Source organism: Entelurus aequoreus, linkage group LG11, assembly GCF_033978785.1.
Source record: "Entelurus aequoreus isolate RoL-2023_Sb linkage group LG11, RoL_Eaeq_v1.1, whole genome shotgun sequence".
Taxonomy (NCBI): Eukaryota; Metazoa; Chordata; class Actinopteri; order Syngnathiformes; family Syngnathidae; genus Entelurus; species Entelurus aequoreus.
The window spans coordinates 3,703,189-3,719,510 of NC_084741.1; the positions used below are offsets into that span (position 1 = coordinate 3,703,189).

At 38.0% G+C, this 16,322-nt stretch overlaps 1 protein-coding gene across 3 annotated transcripts in view; it reads right to left on the reverse strand.

The window, feature by feature from the left end:
- myom3 (myomesin 3) overlaps window positions 1–16,322 on the reverse strand; it is a 248,962-nt gene that overhangs the window by 14,402 nt on the left and 218,238 nt on the right. For all 3 annotated transcript variants that reach the window (XM_062062305.1, XM_062062303.1, XM_062062304.1), the window contains exons 30-31: window positions 3,679–3,717; window positions 3,510–3,615 (exon numbers count right to left, since the gene is read on the reverse strand). In XM_062062305.1, the coding sequence (XP_061918289.1) occupies window positions 3,510–3,615; window positions 3,679–3,717 (145 nt within the window). The remainder of the gene's footprint in view (window positions 1–3,509; window positions 3,616–3,678; window positions 3,718–16,322) is intronic.

Here is a 16,322-nt window from a genome sequence, read left to right on the forward strand (position 1 = left end):
TCCATTTCGCACCGACAACTTTCTTCTTTGCTTGCTTGGCTTCCTTCTCCATAATGCAATGAACATGATTGCAACAGATTCACGAACACAGATGTCCAGAATACTGTGGAATTATGAAATGAAAACAGAGCTTTTTCGTATCGGCTTCAATGTGGAAGGCATACCCGTGTTCGCCGGGCTACGTCACACGCATACGTCATCCTCAGAGGCGTTTCGAACCGGAAGTTTAGCGGCAAATTTAAAATGTCACTTTATAAGTTAACCCGGCCGTATTGGCATGTGTTATAATGTTAAGATTTCATCATTGATATATAAACTATCAGACTGCGTGGTCGGTAGTAGTGGGTTTCAGTAGGCCTTTAAAGGAAACATTTGTAGTACTTTGGCAAACTTTAAGCCCAGCGAACGAGATTTCTCTACAGAATCTCCTCTCTGGTCAACAAAAGCACCTTGAGGATTCTGGCGGGAACTCTCGTTCAACCCTTTTTCGATTACGCATGCACCTCCTGGTACCCTAGCACCTCCAAAACCCTCAAATCTAAACTCCAAACATCTCAGAACAAGCTAGTCAGGTTACTTCTAGACCTCCACCCCAGATCCCACCTCACTCCTACCCACTTCTCCAAAGTGGGCTGGCTCAAGGTGGAGGACAGAGTTAAACAACTTGCACTGAGCCTAGTCTATAAAATCCGCTACACCTCCCTGATACCAAAGTACATGTCAAACTACTTCCTTAACGTAAATGACCGCCATAACCACAACACCAGGGGGAGCTCCACTAACCACGTTAAACCCAGATTCCGAACTAACAAAGGTCTTAACTCATTCTCTTTCTATGCCACATCAATGTGGAATGCGCTCCCAACAGGTATAAAAGAAAGGGCATCTCTATCCTCCTTCAAAACCGCAATAAAAGTTCACCTCCAGGCTGCTACAACCCTAAACTAACACCCTCCCCGGATTGCTAATAATCAAATGTAAACAATCAAATGCAGATACTTTTTCTTATGCCTTCTGATCTCTCTCTCTCTCTCTCTCTCTCTCTATATGTCCACTACTTGATGTCCATATCCTACCCCCCCCCCCTCCACACCCCTGATTGTAAATAATGTAAATAAGTCAATGTGATTATCTTGTGTGATGACTGTATTATGATGATAGTATATATGATAGTATATATCTGTATCATGAATCAATTTAAGTGGACCCCGACTTAAACAAGTTGAAAAACTTATTCGGGTGTTACCATTTAGTGGTCAATTGTACGGAATATGTACTTCACTGTGCAACCTACTATTAAAAGTCTCAATCAATCAAATTGGTTGCAGTAGGTTTTATTACAGCGTGGCTCGGTTGGTGGATTTTATATTGGGTGGCGTGGCTCGGTTGGTAGAGCACAGTGTTTCCCACACATTCATTTATTTGTGACGGCCCGCCACAAAATAATTACATCCGCCACAAAAAAAAAAAAAAAACACTAATTTTTTTTTTGTCCTTTCCAGTTTCTCAGGTAAATCATATAGTTGATGTAGATGCCCATATCGGCTGTTCAGATTTACTTTACAAAAGAGAAGTGTAGGATACTTCTCTTGTTGCCTTATTTGTATTTGACCACTACTGTTTTCTGTTTATTTGTTACTGACTGTGGCAGGACACCTCTGCCTCTGTTTCACTTTATGTTGCTGGTAAATAATATGGTTGTAGTAGTAGGCTAAAGTTAAATGATTTAGTATGCACTAATTAAAGGGGCAGAGCTTTAGGAGACATTTTAGCTTTTATATTTTATAAGATATATTTTTTGTAAGAACCACAATTAATAAATATATTTCAGTGAATAACTTATTGTTCAAATCTGTATATAAATATGTACATAAAGTGTTGTAATTATATTGTAAAATGGATGGATGGATGGATGGAAGTTTAAAACAAAACTGTTATTATTAATTAGTAAGTATAAATGTTTTGAGTCTTTTTAGAGAAAATCATATCATTGTAGTAAATTATGCAAATTACTCGATGATGTCATGGTGACCACGCCCCCACCGCCGCAGGTATCTTGGCAGTTTATGGGAAACACTGGAGCAACTTGAGGGTTCCAGGTTTGAATCCCGCCTCCGCAAGACACTTGACCCACCTGCTCCCAGTGCACACTGGTTTACATGTACAGCATATTACTGTAAATTGAAAACAATTACTATTGTTTTTTTGTGTTAAAAATTCTGTTATCTGAGCTGCCAGTTTTTGACTGTAAAATATAGGGTTGTTGTTTTTAACGGTGTATTGCTGTGAATGGAAAGACGGTACATTTGTTTTTACGGAAGAAAAACTGCCAGCGAGATTGCCAGAATAAAAAAAGAACTCGTACTGTTTTTCCAATATAATGTTGTAAAAACCAACATCAATTTTACACACAAATTCTGGCAAATAAGCTGCCAGCTCTTTCTGTAAAAAAAACAACAAAAAAACAGTGGTACTGCTTTTCCATTTACCGTGAAATGTTGTAAAAACAAAACAAAAACACTATATTTTACAGTAAATATGTAAATGTAAAGTTTTTACTGTAAAGTGGACAGTCTACGTAAAACAATTTATATCATTAATAATTAGAGATGTCCGATAATATCGTCCGGCCGATATTATCGGCCGATAAATGCTTTAATCGGAAATTATCGGTATCGGTTTTTTTATTATCGGTATCGGTATCGTTTTTTTTTTTTTTTTTTTTTTTAATCAAATCAACATAAAAAACACAACATACACTTACAATTAGTGCACCAACTCAAAAAACCTCCCTCCCCCATTTACACTCATTCACACAAAAGGGTTGTTTCTTTCTGTTATTAATATTCTGGTTCCTACATTATATGTCAATATATATCAATACAGTCTGCAAGGAATACAGTCCGTAAGCACACATGATTGTGCGTGCTGCTGGTCCACTAATAGTACTAACCTTTAACAGTTAATTTTACTCATTTTCATTAATTACTAGTTTCTATGTAACTGATTTTATATAGTTTTACTTTCTTTTTTATTCAAGAATTTTTTTTAAATTTATTTATCTTATTTTATTTTATTAATTTAAAAAAAAAAGGACCTTATCTTCACCATACCTGGTTGTCCCAATTAGGCATAATAATGTGTTAATTCCACTACTGTATATATCAGTATCGGTATCGGTTGATATCGGTATCGGTAATTAAAGAGTTGGACAATATCGGCAAAAAGCCATTATCGGACATCCCTTTTAATAATGAAATCCAGAGGCAAATTCATACATTATGGCCCTCAATGACATCCCTGGTTTAGCATGTGCTTTATCAGGATTGTGTTTTGGATTGTGGATCATTTATGAATTGCAGCGTTTTACCTTTCTTCAGCTAAATGAAAACAATAAATAAATAGTAAAACCAAAAACTATGCAGGCTAATTAGATTTTGGGATGTGCAGATGTTGCTGCAGCTGTCGCAGTGAGTTTATATCGGGAGCTGCTCGGCACGCGGACTCACTTGAAGCTCCAGCTGGTCTTCAAATGGCTGATATAATATTTGAGGGAGCAGTAGAGCCTGAAGCCTTGAGCGGTGCTCTGGACCCTCAGTGGACCTGCTGACATTGCTGCGCACACAGAGATGGATCGTAAAGATGCAGAAATGCACAGTTGCCGTGCTTCTCACTCACCGCATTGTTTGCTCAGCTGCTGGAGAAGCTTGTCGTACTCTGGATGAAAAAGACACAAAACTGAGCGTTACTACGGTGACACACACTACAGTAGGGATGTACATCGAGTACACTGGGGGTTTTTTTTGGGGTACCGGTCGTTTCAGGAGGACTGCTAAGACTCTGGAGGAATGATACGGGCGGGATCTGATAATCAGCTTGGCATAATCACAAATAAAGAAGCAACACCAGACAACAGTTTGTAACACAACAATATTTTCTCCTCAAAAGTCACGCACGCTGATAAGAGTTAGTGTCAGTTTGAAGCAGGGTTGTCTCTAGGGATGTCCGATAATGGCTTTTTGCCGATATCCGATATTGTCCAACTCTTTAATTACCGATACCGATATCAACCGATACCGATATCAACCGATATATGCAGTCGTGGAATTAACACATTATTATGCCTAATTTGGACAACCAGGTATGGTGAAGATAAGGTCCTTTTTTAAAAAAATTAATAAAATAAAATAAGATAAATAAATTAAAAACATTTTCTTGAATAAAAAAGAAAGTAAAACAATATAAAAACAGTTACATAGAAACTAGTAATTAATGAAAATTTGTAAAATTAACTGTTAAAGGTTAGTATTATTAGTGGACCAGCAGCACGCACAATCATGTGTGCTTACGGACTGTATCCCTTGCAGACTGTATTGATATATATTGATATATAATGTAGGAACCAGAATATTAATAACAGAAAGAAACAACCCTTTTGTGTGAATGAGTGTAAATGGGGGAGGGAGGTTTTTTGGGTTGGTGCACTAATTGTAAGTGTATCTTGTGTTTTTTATGTTGATTTAATAAAAAAAACAACAACAAAAAAACGATACAGATAGTAAAAAAAACGATACCGATAATTTCCGATATTACATTTTAACGCATACATCTCTAGTTGTCTACATACCAAATATTTTGGTACCGGTACCAAAATGTATTTTGCTACTTTTCCATTCTTCTCTAAATAAAGGGGACCACAAAAAAAAGGCATTATTGGCTTTATTTGAACAAAAAAATCTTAGGGTACATGAAACATACACTACCGTTCAAAAGTTTGGGGTCACCCAAACAATTTTGTGGAATAGCCTTCGTTTCTAAGAACAAGAATAGACTGTCGAGTTTCAGATGAAAGTTCTCTTTTTCTGGCCATTTGGAGCGTTTAATTGACCCCACAAATGTGATGCTCCAGAAACTCAATCTGCTCAAAGGAAGGTCAGTTTTGTAGCTTCTGTAACGAGCTAAACTGTTTTCAGATGTGTGAACATGATTGCACGAGGGTTTTCTAATCATCAATTAGCCTTCTGAGCCAATGAGCAAACACATTGTACCATTAGAACACTGGAGTGATAGTTGCTGGAAATGGGCCTCTATACACCTATGTAGATATTGCACCAAAAAGCAGACATTTGCAGCTAGAATAGTCATTTACCACATTAGCAATGTATAGAGTGTATTTCTTTAAAGTTAAGACTAGTTTAAAGTTATCTTCATTGAAAAGTACAGTGCTTTTCCTTCAAAAATAAGGACATTTCAATGTGACCCCAAACTTTTGAATGGTAGTGTATGTTTATTATTGTAAATTAGTCCTTAAATAAAATGTTGAACATACTAGACAACTTGTCTTTTAGTAGTAAGTAAACAAACAAAGACTCCTAATTAGTCTGCTGGCGTATGCAGTAACATATTGTGTCATTTATCTACTTATTATTTTGTCAACATTATGAGGGACAAACTGTAAAAACTGACTGTGGGTGCTTTTAAAAAAGGCTTATAAACATTTCTTTTTTAAAAAGCCTTTTTTTTTTTTTTTTAGATATATATGTGCTAGTTGTAGCTATTAGGCTGTTCTAGTCCTTATTTTATAATTTTTATTTTATTTTATTTTTTTAAATGCACTGTAGCACTTTGAGGTTGTTAGCTCAATGTAAAGTGCTTTTACAAATAAAATCTATTATGATTATTAAATTGCTTGCAACTTTAAGCATCACAATTAGCCGAGAGACAGCTCTTGCCTTAAAAAAATGTTCAGTTGGGGCGAGGGTTGTCCCAATATCAATATTTTGGTACCGGTACCAAAATGTATTTCGATACTTTCCTAAATAAAGGACACCACAAAAAAATTTCATCATTGGCTTTATTTTAACAAAAATTTTTAGGGTACATGAAACATATGTTTATTATTGTAATTTAGTCCTTAAATAAAATGTTGAACATACTAGACAACTTGTCTTTTAGTAGTAAGTAAACAAACAAAGACTCCTAATTAGTCTGCTGACGTATGCAGTAACATATTGTGTCATTTATACACCTATTATTTTGTACACATTATCAGGGACAAACTGTAAAAATTGATTATTAATCTACTTGTTCATTTCCTGTTAATATCTGCTTATTTGTTCTATCTACACTTCTATTAAGGTTGTCCCGATACCAATATTTTGGTACCAGTACCTAAATGTATGTTGATACTTTTCTATATAAAGAGGACCACAAAAAATGGCATTATTGTCTTTATTTTAACAAAAAAATCTTAGGGTAAATGAAACATATGTTTATTATTGTAATTGAGTCCTTAAATAAGATAGTGAACATACTAGACAACTTGTCTTTTAGTAGTAAGTAAACAAACAAAGACTCCTAATTAGTCTGCTGACGTATGCAGTAACATATTGTGTCATTTATACACCTATTATTTTGTACACATTATCAGGGACAAACTGTAAAAATTGATTATTAATCTACTTGTTCATTTCCTGTTAATATCTGCTTATTTGTTCTATCTACACTTCTATTAGGGTTGTCCCGATACCAATATTTTGGTACCAGTACCTAAATGTATGTTGATACTTTTCTATATAAAGAGGACCACAAAAAATGGCGTTATTGTCTTTATTTTAACCAAAAAAATCTTAGAGTACATGAAACATATGTTTATTATTGTAATTGAGTCCTTAAATAAAATAGTGAACATACTAGACAACTTTTCTTTTAGTAGTAAGTAAACAAACAAAGACTCCTAATTAGTCTGCTGACGTATGCAGTAACATATTGTGTCATTTATACACCTATTATTTTGTACACATTATCAGGGACAAACTGTAAAAATTGATTATTAATCTACTTGTTCATTTCCTGTTAATATCTGCTTATTTGTTCTATCTACACTTCTATTAAGGTTGTCCCGATACCAATATTTTGGTACCAGTACCTAAATGTATGTTGATACTTTTCTATATAAAGAGGACCACAAAAAATGGCATTATTGTCTTTATTTTAACAAAAAAATCTTAGGGTACATGAAACATATGTTTATTATTGTAATTGAGTCCGTAAATAAAATAGTGAACATACTAGGCAACTTGTCTTTTAGTAGTAAGTAAACAAACAAAGACTCCTAATTAGTCTGCTGACGTATGCAGTAACATATTGTGTCATTTATACACCTATTATTTTGTACACATTATCAGGGACAAACTGTAAAAATTGATTATTAATCTACTTGTTCATTTCCTGTTAATATCTGCTTATTTGTTCTATCTACACTTCTATTAAGGTTGTCCCGATACCAATATTTTGGTACCAGTACCTAAATGTATGTTGAGGCGGTATAGCTCGGTTGGTAGAGTGGCCGTGCCAGCAACTTGAGGGTTCCAGGTTCGATCCCCGCTTCCGCCATCCTAGTCACTGCCGTTGTGTCCTTGGGCAAGACACTTTACCCACCTGCTCCCAGTGCCACCCACACTGGTTTAAATGTAACTTAGATATTGGGTTTCACTATGTAAAGCGCTTTGAGTCACTAGAGAAAAGCGCTATATAAATATAATTCACTTCACTTCACTAACTGTAAAAATTGATTATTAATCTACTTGTTCATTTCCTGTTAATATCTGCTTATTTGTTCTATCTACACTTCTATTAAGGTTGTCCCGATACCAATATTTTGGTACCAGTACCTAAATGTATGTTGATACTTTTCTATATAAAGAGGACCAGAAAAAATAGCGTTATTGTCTTTATTTTAACCAAAAAAATCTTAGAGTACATGAAACATATGTTTATTATTGTAATTGAGTCCTTAAATAAAATAGTGAACATACTAGACAACTTGTCTTTTAGTAGTAAGTAAACAAACAAAGACTCCTAATTAGTCTGCTGACGTATGCAGTAACATATTGTGTCATTTATACACCTATTATTTTGTCAAAATTATCAGGGACAAACTGTAAAATTTATTATTTATTATTTATTTATTTGAGGTTTTCAGGGACAGTGATTGAAGGTGTTGGACGACTTTAAACCTTTCTTTTTTAGCACCAAAAACAATCATCTCAGTTTTATCTTCATTTAGTTGTAAGAAATGTTGGCACATGCAGTGTTTGAAGCACTGGCACAGAAGATCTATGGGGCGATAGTCATTTGGTGATAGCGCTACATAGATTTGGGTGTCATCGGCATAGCAATGATGGTCAATGTTATTATTTTGCATGATTTGTCCTAGTGGGAGCATATAGATGTTAAATAAAGTCGGCCCCAAGATTGAACCTTGGGGGACTCCACACGGTTCTGATACAAAGTCACCAATGGAAACAAAATAGTTCCGATCTTGTAGATATGACTTGAACCAGCTTAAAACTGTGCCTGAGATCCCCACCCAGTTTTCCAACCTGTCCAAAAGTATTGAGTGGTGGAGAGTGTCAAATGCAGCACTGAGGTCCAAAAGCATTAATACTGAAGTTTTGCCAGTCTGTGTTTAGACGGATGTCATTTATAACTTGAAGAAGGGCCGTCTCTGTGCTATGAAGAGGTCGAAATCCTGACTGGAAGTTGTTGTGGCAGCCAGTAGAAGCCAAGAAGTGATTTAGTTGTTGGAGGACAACTTTCTCAATTATTTTACTTATGAATGGTAGATTTGAAATTAGTCTGTAGTTGTTGTTAAAGGCCTACTGAAAGCCACTACTAGCGACCACGCAGTCTGATAGTTTATATATCAATGATGAAATCTTAACATTGCAACACATGCCAATACGGCCGGGTTAACTTATAAAGTGACATTTTAAATTTGCCGCTAAACTTCCGGTTCGAAACGCCTCTGAGGATGACGTATGCGCGTGACGTAGACCGGCGAACACGGGTATGCTTTCCACATTGAAGCCAATACGAAAAAGCTCTGTTTTCATTTCATAATTCCACAGTATTCTGGACATCTGTGTTCGTGAATCTGTTGCAATCATGTTCATTGCATTATGGAGAAGGAAGCTGAGCAAGCAAAGAAGAAAGTTGTCGGTGCGAAATGGACGTATTTTTCGAACGTAGTCAGCAACAACAGTACACAGCCGGCGCTTCTTTGTTTACATTCCCGAAAGAAGCAGTCAAGATGGAAGAACTCGGATAACAAAGACTCTAACCAGGAGGACTTTTGACTTCGATACACAGACGCCTGTAGAGAACTGGGACAACACAGACTCTTACCAGGATTACTTTGATTTGGATGACAAAGACGCAGACGTGCTACTGTGAGTATGCAGCTTTGGCTTCTAAACATTTGATCGCTTGACCATATGTGCGCAACTTTTTTTTGCGTATGTACGTAACTTTTTTAAAATATATAAGCTTTATGAACCTTGGATTAGGTGAACGGTCTTTTGGGCTGAGTGATTGTGTGTGTTGATCAGGTGTTTGAATTGTATTGGCGTGTTCTATGGAGCTAGGAGCTAGCATAGGAGCTAGGAGCTAGCATAACAAACACGCAGGTGTTTTTATGCAGGATTAATTTGTGGCATATTAAATATAAGCCTGGTTGTGTTGTAGCTAATAGAGTATATATATGTCTTGTGTTTATTTACTGTTGTAGTCATTCCCAGCTGAATACCAGGTACCGTGAGTATGCAGCCTTGGCTGCTAAACATTTGATAACTTGACCGTATGTGCGCGTCACGTACGTAACTTTTAAAAAATATATAAGCTTTATGAACATTGGGTTAGGTGAACGGTCTTTTGGGCTGAGTGATTGTGTGTGTTGATCAGGTGTTTGAATTGTATTGGCGTGTTCTATGGAGCTAGGAGCTAGCAGAGGAGCTAGGAGCTAGCATAACAAACAGGCAGGTGTTTTTATGCAGGATTGATTTGTGGCATATTAAATATAAGCCCGGTTGTGTTGTGGCTAATAGAGTATATATATGTCTTGTGTTTATTTACTGTTGTAGTCATTCCCAGCTGAATATCAGGTCACCCCCGGCTCTCACAGCATCTTCCCTATCTGAATAGCTTCAACTCCCCACTAGTCCTTCACTTGCACTTTACTCATCCACAAATCTTTCATCCTCGCTCAAATTAATGGGGAAATTGTCGCTTTCTCGGTCCGAATCTCTCTCACTTCATGCGGCCATCATTGTAAACAATAGGGAACTTTGCGTATATGTTCAACTGACTACGTCACGCTACTTCCGGTAGGGGCAAGCCTTTTTTTTATCAGATACCAAAAGTTGCAATCTTTATCGTCGTTGTTCTATACTAAATCCTTTCAGCAAAAATATGGCAATATCGCGAAATGATCAAGTATGACACATAGAATAGATCTGCTATCCCCGTTTAAATAAAAAAAATTCATTTCAGTAGGCCTTTAATGACTGCAGTTTTGAAAGCCTTCGGGAAATTGCCCGATTGAATAGAATTATTAACTACTTGCAAGACGTCTGTTGATAGGCAGTCAAAAACATTCTTAAAGAAGTTGGTAGGTAAAACATCAAGGCAGCAGGTGGATGACTTTAGAGCTGTCACCGTTTCCACTAGAGTTTTAGAGTCTATGGCATTAAAGCTTGCCATCATTGCTGTGTTACTTTTGCCTAATTTAGGACCAAAACACTTAAAACAAGTAAAACACTCTAACACAAAATCTGCTTAGTGAGAAGAATTATCTTATCAGACAGAAAATAAGCAAATATCACCCTTATTTGAGATATTTCATCTTACTTAGATTTCAGTTTTTGCAGTGTAAAAATTGATTATTAATCTACTTTTTCATTTACTGTTAATATCTGCTTATTTCCTGTTTTAACATGTTCAAACTACACTTCTGTTAAAATGTAATAATCACTTATTCTTCTCTTCTTTGATACAACAATGTCCACACAAAAAAAGATAGCGACAACTGAAATATTCTTGATTGCTAAAGCAGAACAAAACTAAAACTGAACTGGCTACAAAGTAAACAAAAACAGAATGCTGGACGACAGCAAAGACTTACTGTGGAGCAAAGACGGCGTCCACAATGTACATCCGAACATGACGTGACAATCAACAATGTCCCCACAAAGAAGGATAGCAACAACTTAAATATACTTGATTGCTAAAACAAAGTAGATGTCAAAGGAAGACATGAAACTGCTACAGGAAAATATCAAAAAGAGAGAAAAAGCCACCAAAATAGGAGCGCAAGACAAGAAGTAAAACACTACACACAGGAAAACAGCAAAAAAGTCCAAATAAGTCAGGGTGTGATGTGACAGGTGGTGACAGTACACCTACTTTGAGACAAGAACTATAGTGATGCATGCTTGGTTGTGCTTTAAAGTCATATCCAACAATTACGACTTTTTACTGTCAACTGAGTTTCATTTTTTAATGATTTCTGCCTCCAGGATTTTTTCAAGGAAAAAAATGTGTCTTGGCTCAAAAAAGGTTGAAAAACACTGTTATAAATGTTATAACAGTTCATTTTAAGATTTGTACGGGTGGCCAGATGCCCGTCTAACATGCTACGTTAGATGGAATCAATAATAAGAAGTGGGACTCTTTGGGCACCTCACAAATCAATTATGATTACGATTCAGGAGCTACGATTCGATTAAAAATCAATTATTGATGCGTCTTTAATTCATGTATATTGATTTATTTTCCTTTCACTAAATAAGCGTTTATCACTGGCAACTTTAAAAAGCAGTGCATTTTTAATAAGAAACACTTTAAATGACTTCCCACATTTATTCAACTAATGGAAATGTGTGCAAAACTGGAACATAAGTGCCCTAAAATAAAAGGAGCTGGTCGGACCTCTTGGTGAGGTGCAGTCAGCCACATTTTATTTGAACTGTCTGCATGACTTTATTTACAAATGTTTTTATCATAGTTCTGTGAGGTCCGGTTGCTAAGTTGCTAAATTAGCCTTAGCGTCGTTAGCAACAGCATTGTTAAGCCTTGCCAGGCTGAGAATTTTTAACCGTGTAGTTACATGTCCATGGTTTAATAGTATTGTTGATCTTCTGTCTATCCTTCCAGTCAGGGGTTTATTTCTTTTGTTTCTATCTGCATTTGAGAACGATGCTATCACGTTAGCTCAGTAGCTAAGTGTGTCACCGATGTATTGTCTTGGAGATAAAAGTCACTTTAAATGTCCATTTCGCGTGCTCGACTCTCATTTTCAAGAGGGTATAGTATCCGAGGTGGTTTAAAGTACAAATCCGTGATCCACAATAGAAAAAGGAGAGAGTACATAGTTCTGTGAGGTCCGGTTGCTAAGTTGCTAAATTAGCCTTAGCGTCGTTAGCAACAGCATTGTTAAGCCTTACCAGGCTGACAATTTTTAACCGTGTAGTTACATGTACATGGTTTAATACAGGGGTCGGCAACCCGCTTTGACCACTCTGATGCGGCTCAGCTACATACTTGCCGACCCCCCCCCCCCCCGATTTTCCCAGGAGACTTATGGATCTCAGTGTCTCTCATAGATAACTCCCAGGGAAAATATAATCCTATTTACACACTAATTACTAAATAAAGGGAGTGCCCTAATTGCACTGCAGTAACTGTCCTCTATAGCGTTTACAAACAGCGTGCCTTCCTGGCCACATGTTGTATGTTTTGTTTTTTCTTGCACACACAGGAGACAGCAAAGCATACTTAGTCATCAGCCACACAGCTTACACTGACGGTAGCCGTATCAAACAACTTTAACATTGTTACGTTACAAATATGCGCCACACTGTGAACCCACACCAAAAAAGAATGAAAAACACATTTCTGGAGAACATCCCACCGTAACACAACATAAACACAACACAACCAATACCCAGAATCCCATGCAGCCCTAACTCTTCCGGTCTACATTATACACCCCCGCTACCACCAAATCCCCCCACACATCAACCCCCCACCCCTCTCCGTGCGTTGGTTGAGCGGAAGAGTTAGGGCTGCATGGGATTCTGGGTATTGGTACCGTCAGTGTAAGATGTGTGGCTGCTGAGGTAGTACGCCTTGCTGTCACTTACGTGAGCAAGCTGAAACTGCATTCTACATGAGGTCGAGCAGGTACGCTGTTTGGGCAGGCTGTAGAGGGCGCCAAAAGCAGTGTCATCACACCCTGATATTCGGGAGTCTCCCGGGAAAAACGAGAGGGTTGGCAAGTATGACGCTATCAAGCGCCATTTATTCAAAACTCGCGGGCCGCACTAACATCAAATTTCCACATAAAAGTGCGTGCCGGTGCGTGTGTCGGAGACCCCTGGTTAACATAGCACAAAGCGTTTAAGCTTTGTATGCGGTGTTTTTCATTTTAATTTTTTTTGTGGCTCCCATTACTTTCTTTAATTTGTGAAACTTGCCAAAATGGCTCTTTGAGTGGTAAAGGTTGCCGACCCCTGGTTTAATAGTATTGTTGCTCTTCTGTCTATCCTTCCAGTCAGGGGTTTATTTCTTTTGTTTCTATCTGCATTTGAGAATGACGCTATCACGTTAGCTCAATAGCTAAGTGTGTCACCGATGTATTGTCTTGGAGATAAAAGTCACTTTAAATGTTCATTTCGCGTGCTCGACTCTCATTTTCAAGAGGATATAGTATCCGAGGTGGTTTAAAATACAAATCTGTGATTCACAATAGAAAAAGGAGAGAGTGTGGAATCCAATGAGCCAGCTTGTACCTAAGTTACGGTCAGAGCGAAAAAAGATACATCCTGCACTGCCTCTAGTTCTTCACTCTAACGTTCCTCATCCACGAATCTTTCATCCTCGCTCAAATTAATGGGGTAATCGTCACTTTCTCGGTCCGAATCTCTCTCGCCCCATTGTAAACAAAGGAAAATTGTGAGGAATACTAGCTCCTGTGACGTCACGCTACTTCCGGTACAGGCAAGGCTTTTTTTTATCAGCGAGCAAAAGTTGCGAACTTTATCGTCGATTTTCTCTACTAAATCCTTTCAGCAAAAATATGGCAATATCGCGAAATGACCAAGTATGACACATAGAATGGATCTGCTATTCCCGTTTAAATAAAAAAAAATCATTTCAGTAGGCCTTTAAGTTGTTCAACAGACCGGGGGTCTCCGTTGTGCTATTTTAGGCTTCATAATGCGCCACACATTTTCAATGGGAGACAGGTCTGGACTACAGGCAGGCCAGTCTAGTACCCGCACTCTTTTACTATAAAGCCATGTTGATGTAACACGTGGCTTGGCATTGTCTTGCTGAAATAAGCAGGGGCGCCCATGATAACGTTGCTTGGATGGCAACATATGTTGCTCCAAAACCTGTATGTACCTTTCAGCATTAATGGCGCCTCCACAGATGTGTAAGTTACCCATGTCTTGGGCACTAATACACCCCCATACCATCACACATGCTGCCTTTTACACTTTGCGCCTATAACAATCCAGATGTTTTTTTCCCCTCAGTTTCCAAAAACAATTTGAAATGTGGACTCGTCAGACCACAGAACACTTTTCCACTTTGCATCAGTCCATCTTAGATGAGCTCGGGCCCAGCGAAGTCGGCAGCGTTTCTGGGTGTTGTTGATAAATAGCTTTGGCTTTGCATAGTAGAGTTTTAACTTGCAATTACAGATGTAGCGACCAATTGTAGTTACTGACAGTGGTTTTCTGAAGTGTTCCTGAGCCCTTGTGGTGATATCCTTTACACACTGATGTCACTTTTTGATGCCGTACCGCCTGAGGGATCTAAGGTCACGGGCCTTGCCGCTTACGTGCAGTGATTTCTCCAGATTCTCGGAACCTTTTGATGATATTACGGAGCGTAGATGGTGACATCTCTAAATTCCTTGCAATAAGCTTGACAAATGTTGATGTTGATGAGCATTCCTCAACTTTCTCAGTCTTTTTTGCCACTTGTGCCAGTTTTTTTGAAACATGTTGCAGGCATCAAATTCCAAATAAGCTAATATTTGCAAAATATAACAAAGTTTACCAGTGTGAACATGAAATATCTTGTCTTTGCAGTCTATTCAATTGAATATAAGTTGAAAAGGATTTGTTGTGTTCTCTTTTTATTTACCATTTACACAACGTGACAACTTCACTGCTTTTGGGATCTGTACAATAAATAAATCGAATATCGACATTTACAAATCAATTTTATAGTCTATGTCCGATTTGGGAATACAAATCGATTATTTCCCCCACCTATATCAATAAGTGCCATAAAACATGTCAAAGATGAAATGTATTTGTTGAATTATACAAGTTAAAGGCCTACTGAAATGACATTTTTTTATTTAAACGGGGATAGCAGATCTATTCTATGTGTCATACTTGATCATTTCGCGATATTGCCATATTTTTGCTGAAAGGATTTAGTATAGAACAACGACGATAAAGATCGCAACTTTTGGTATCTGATAAAAAAAAGGCTTGCCCCTACCGGAAGTAGCGTGACGTAGTCGGGTGAACATATACGCAAAGTTCCCTATTGTTTACAATGATGGCCGCCAGAAGTGAGAGAGATTCGGACTGAGAAAGCGACGATTTCCCCATTAATTTGAGCGAGGATGAAAGATTTGTGGATGAGGAAAGTGCAAGTGAAGGACTAGTGGGGAGTTGAAGCTATTCAGATAGGGAAGATGCTGTGAGAGCCGGGGGTGACCTGATATTCAGCTGGGAATGACTACAACAGTAAATAAACACAAGACATATATATACTCTATTAGCCACAACACAACCAGGCTTATATTTAATATGCCACAAATTAATCCCGCATAACAAACACCTGCGTGTTTGTTATGCTAGCTCCTAGCTACTAGCTCGAGCTAGTTAAAGCTTGAGCGGGTTATATGGACGGGATCCCGTCTATATAACCCGCCAATACAATTCAAACACCTGCACAACACACACACTCACTCAGCCCAAAGGAACGTTCACCTAACCCAGGGGTCGGCAACCCGCGGCTCCGGAGCCGCATGCGGCTCTTTGACCACTCTGATGCGGCTCAGGTGCATACTTGCCGACCCCCCGATTTTCCCAGGAGACTTATGGATCTCAGTGCCTGTCTAAGAAATCTCCAAGGGCAATTATAATCCTATTTTCACTCTAATCACTAAATAAAGGGCGTGCCCTAGATGCACTGCAGTAATTGTCCTCTACAGCATTTACTAACAGCGTGCCAACCCGGCCACATGTTGTATGTAGCTTTTACTTGCACACGTAGGAGACAGCAAAGCATACTTACTCATCAGCCACACAGCTTACACTGACGGTAGTGTAACACAACACAACCAATACCCAGAATCCCATGCAGCCCTAACTCTTCCGGTCTAGATTATACACCCCCGCTACCACCAAACCCCCCCACACATCAACCCTCCCCCCCTCCGTGCGTCGGTT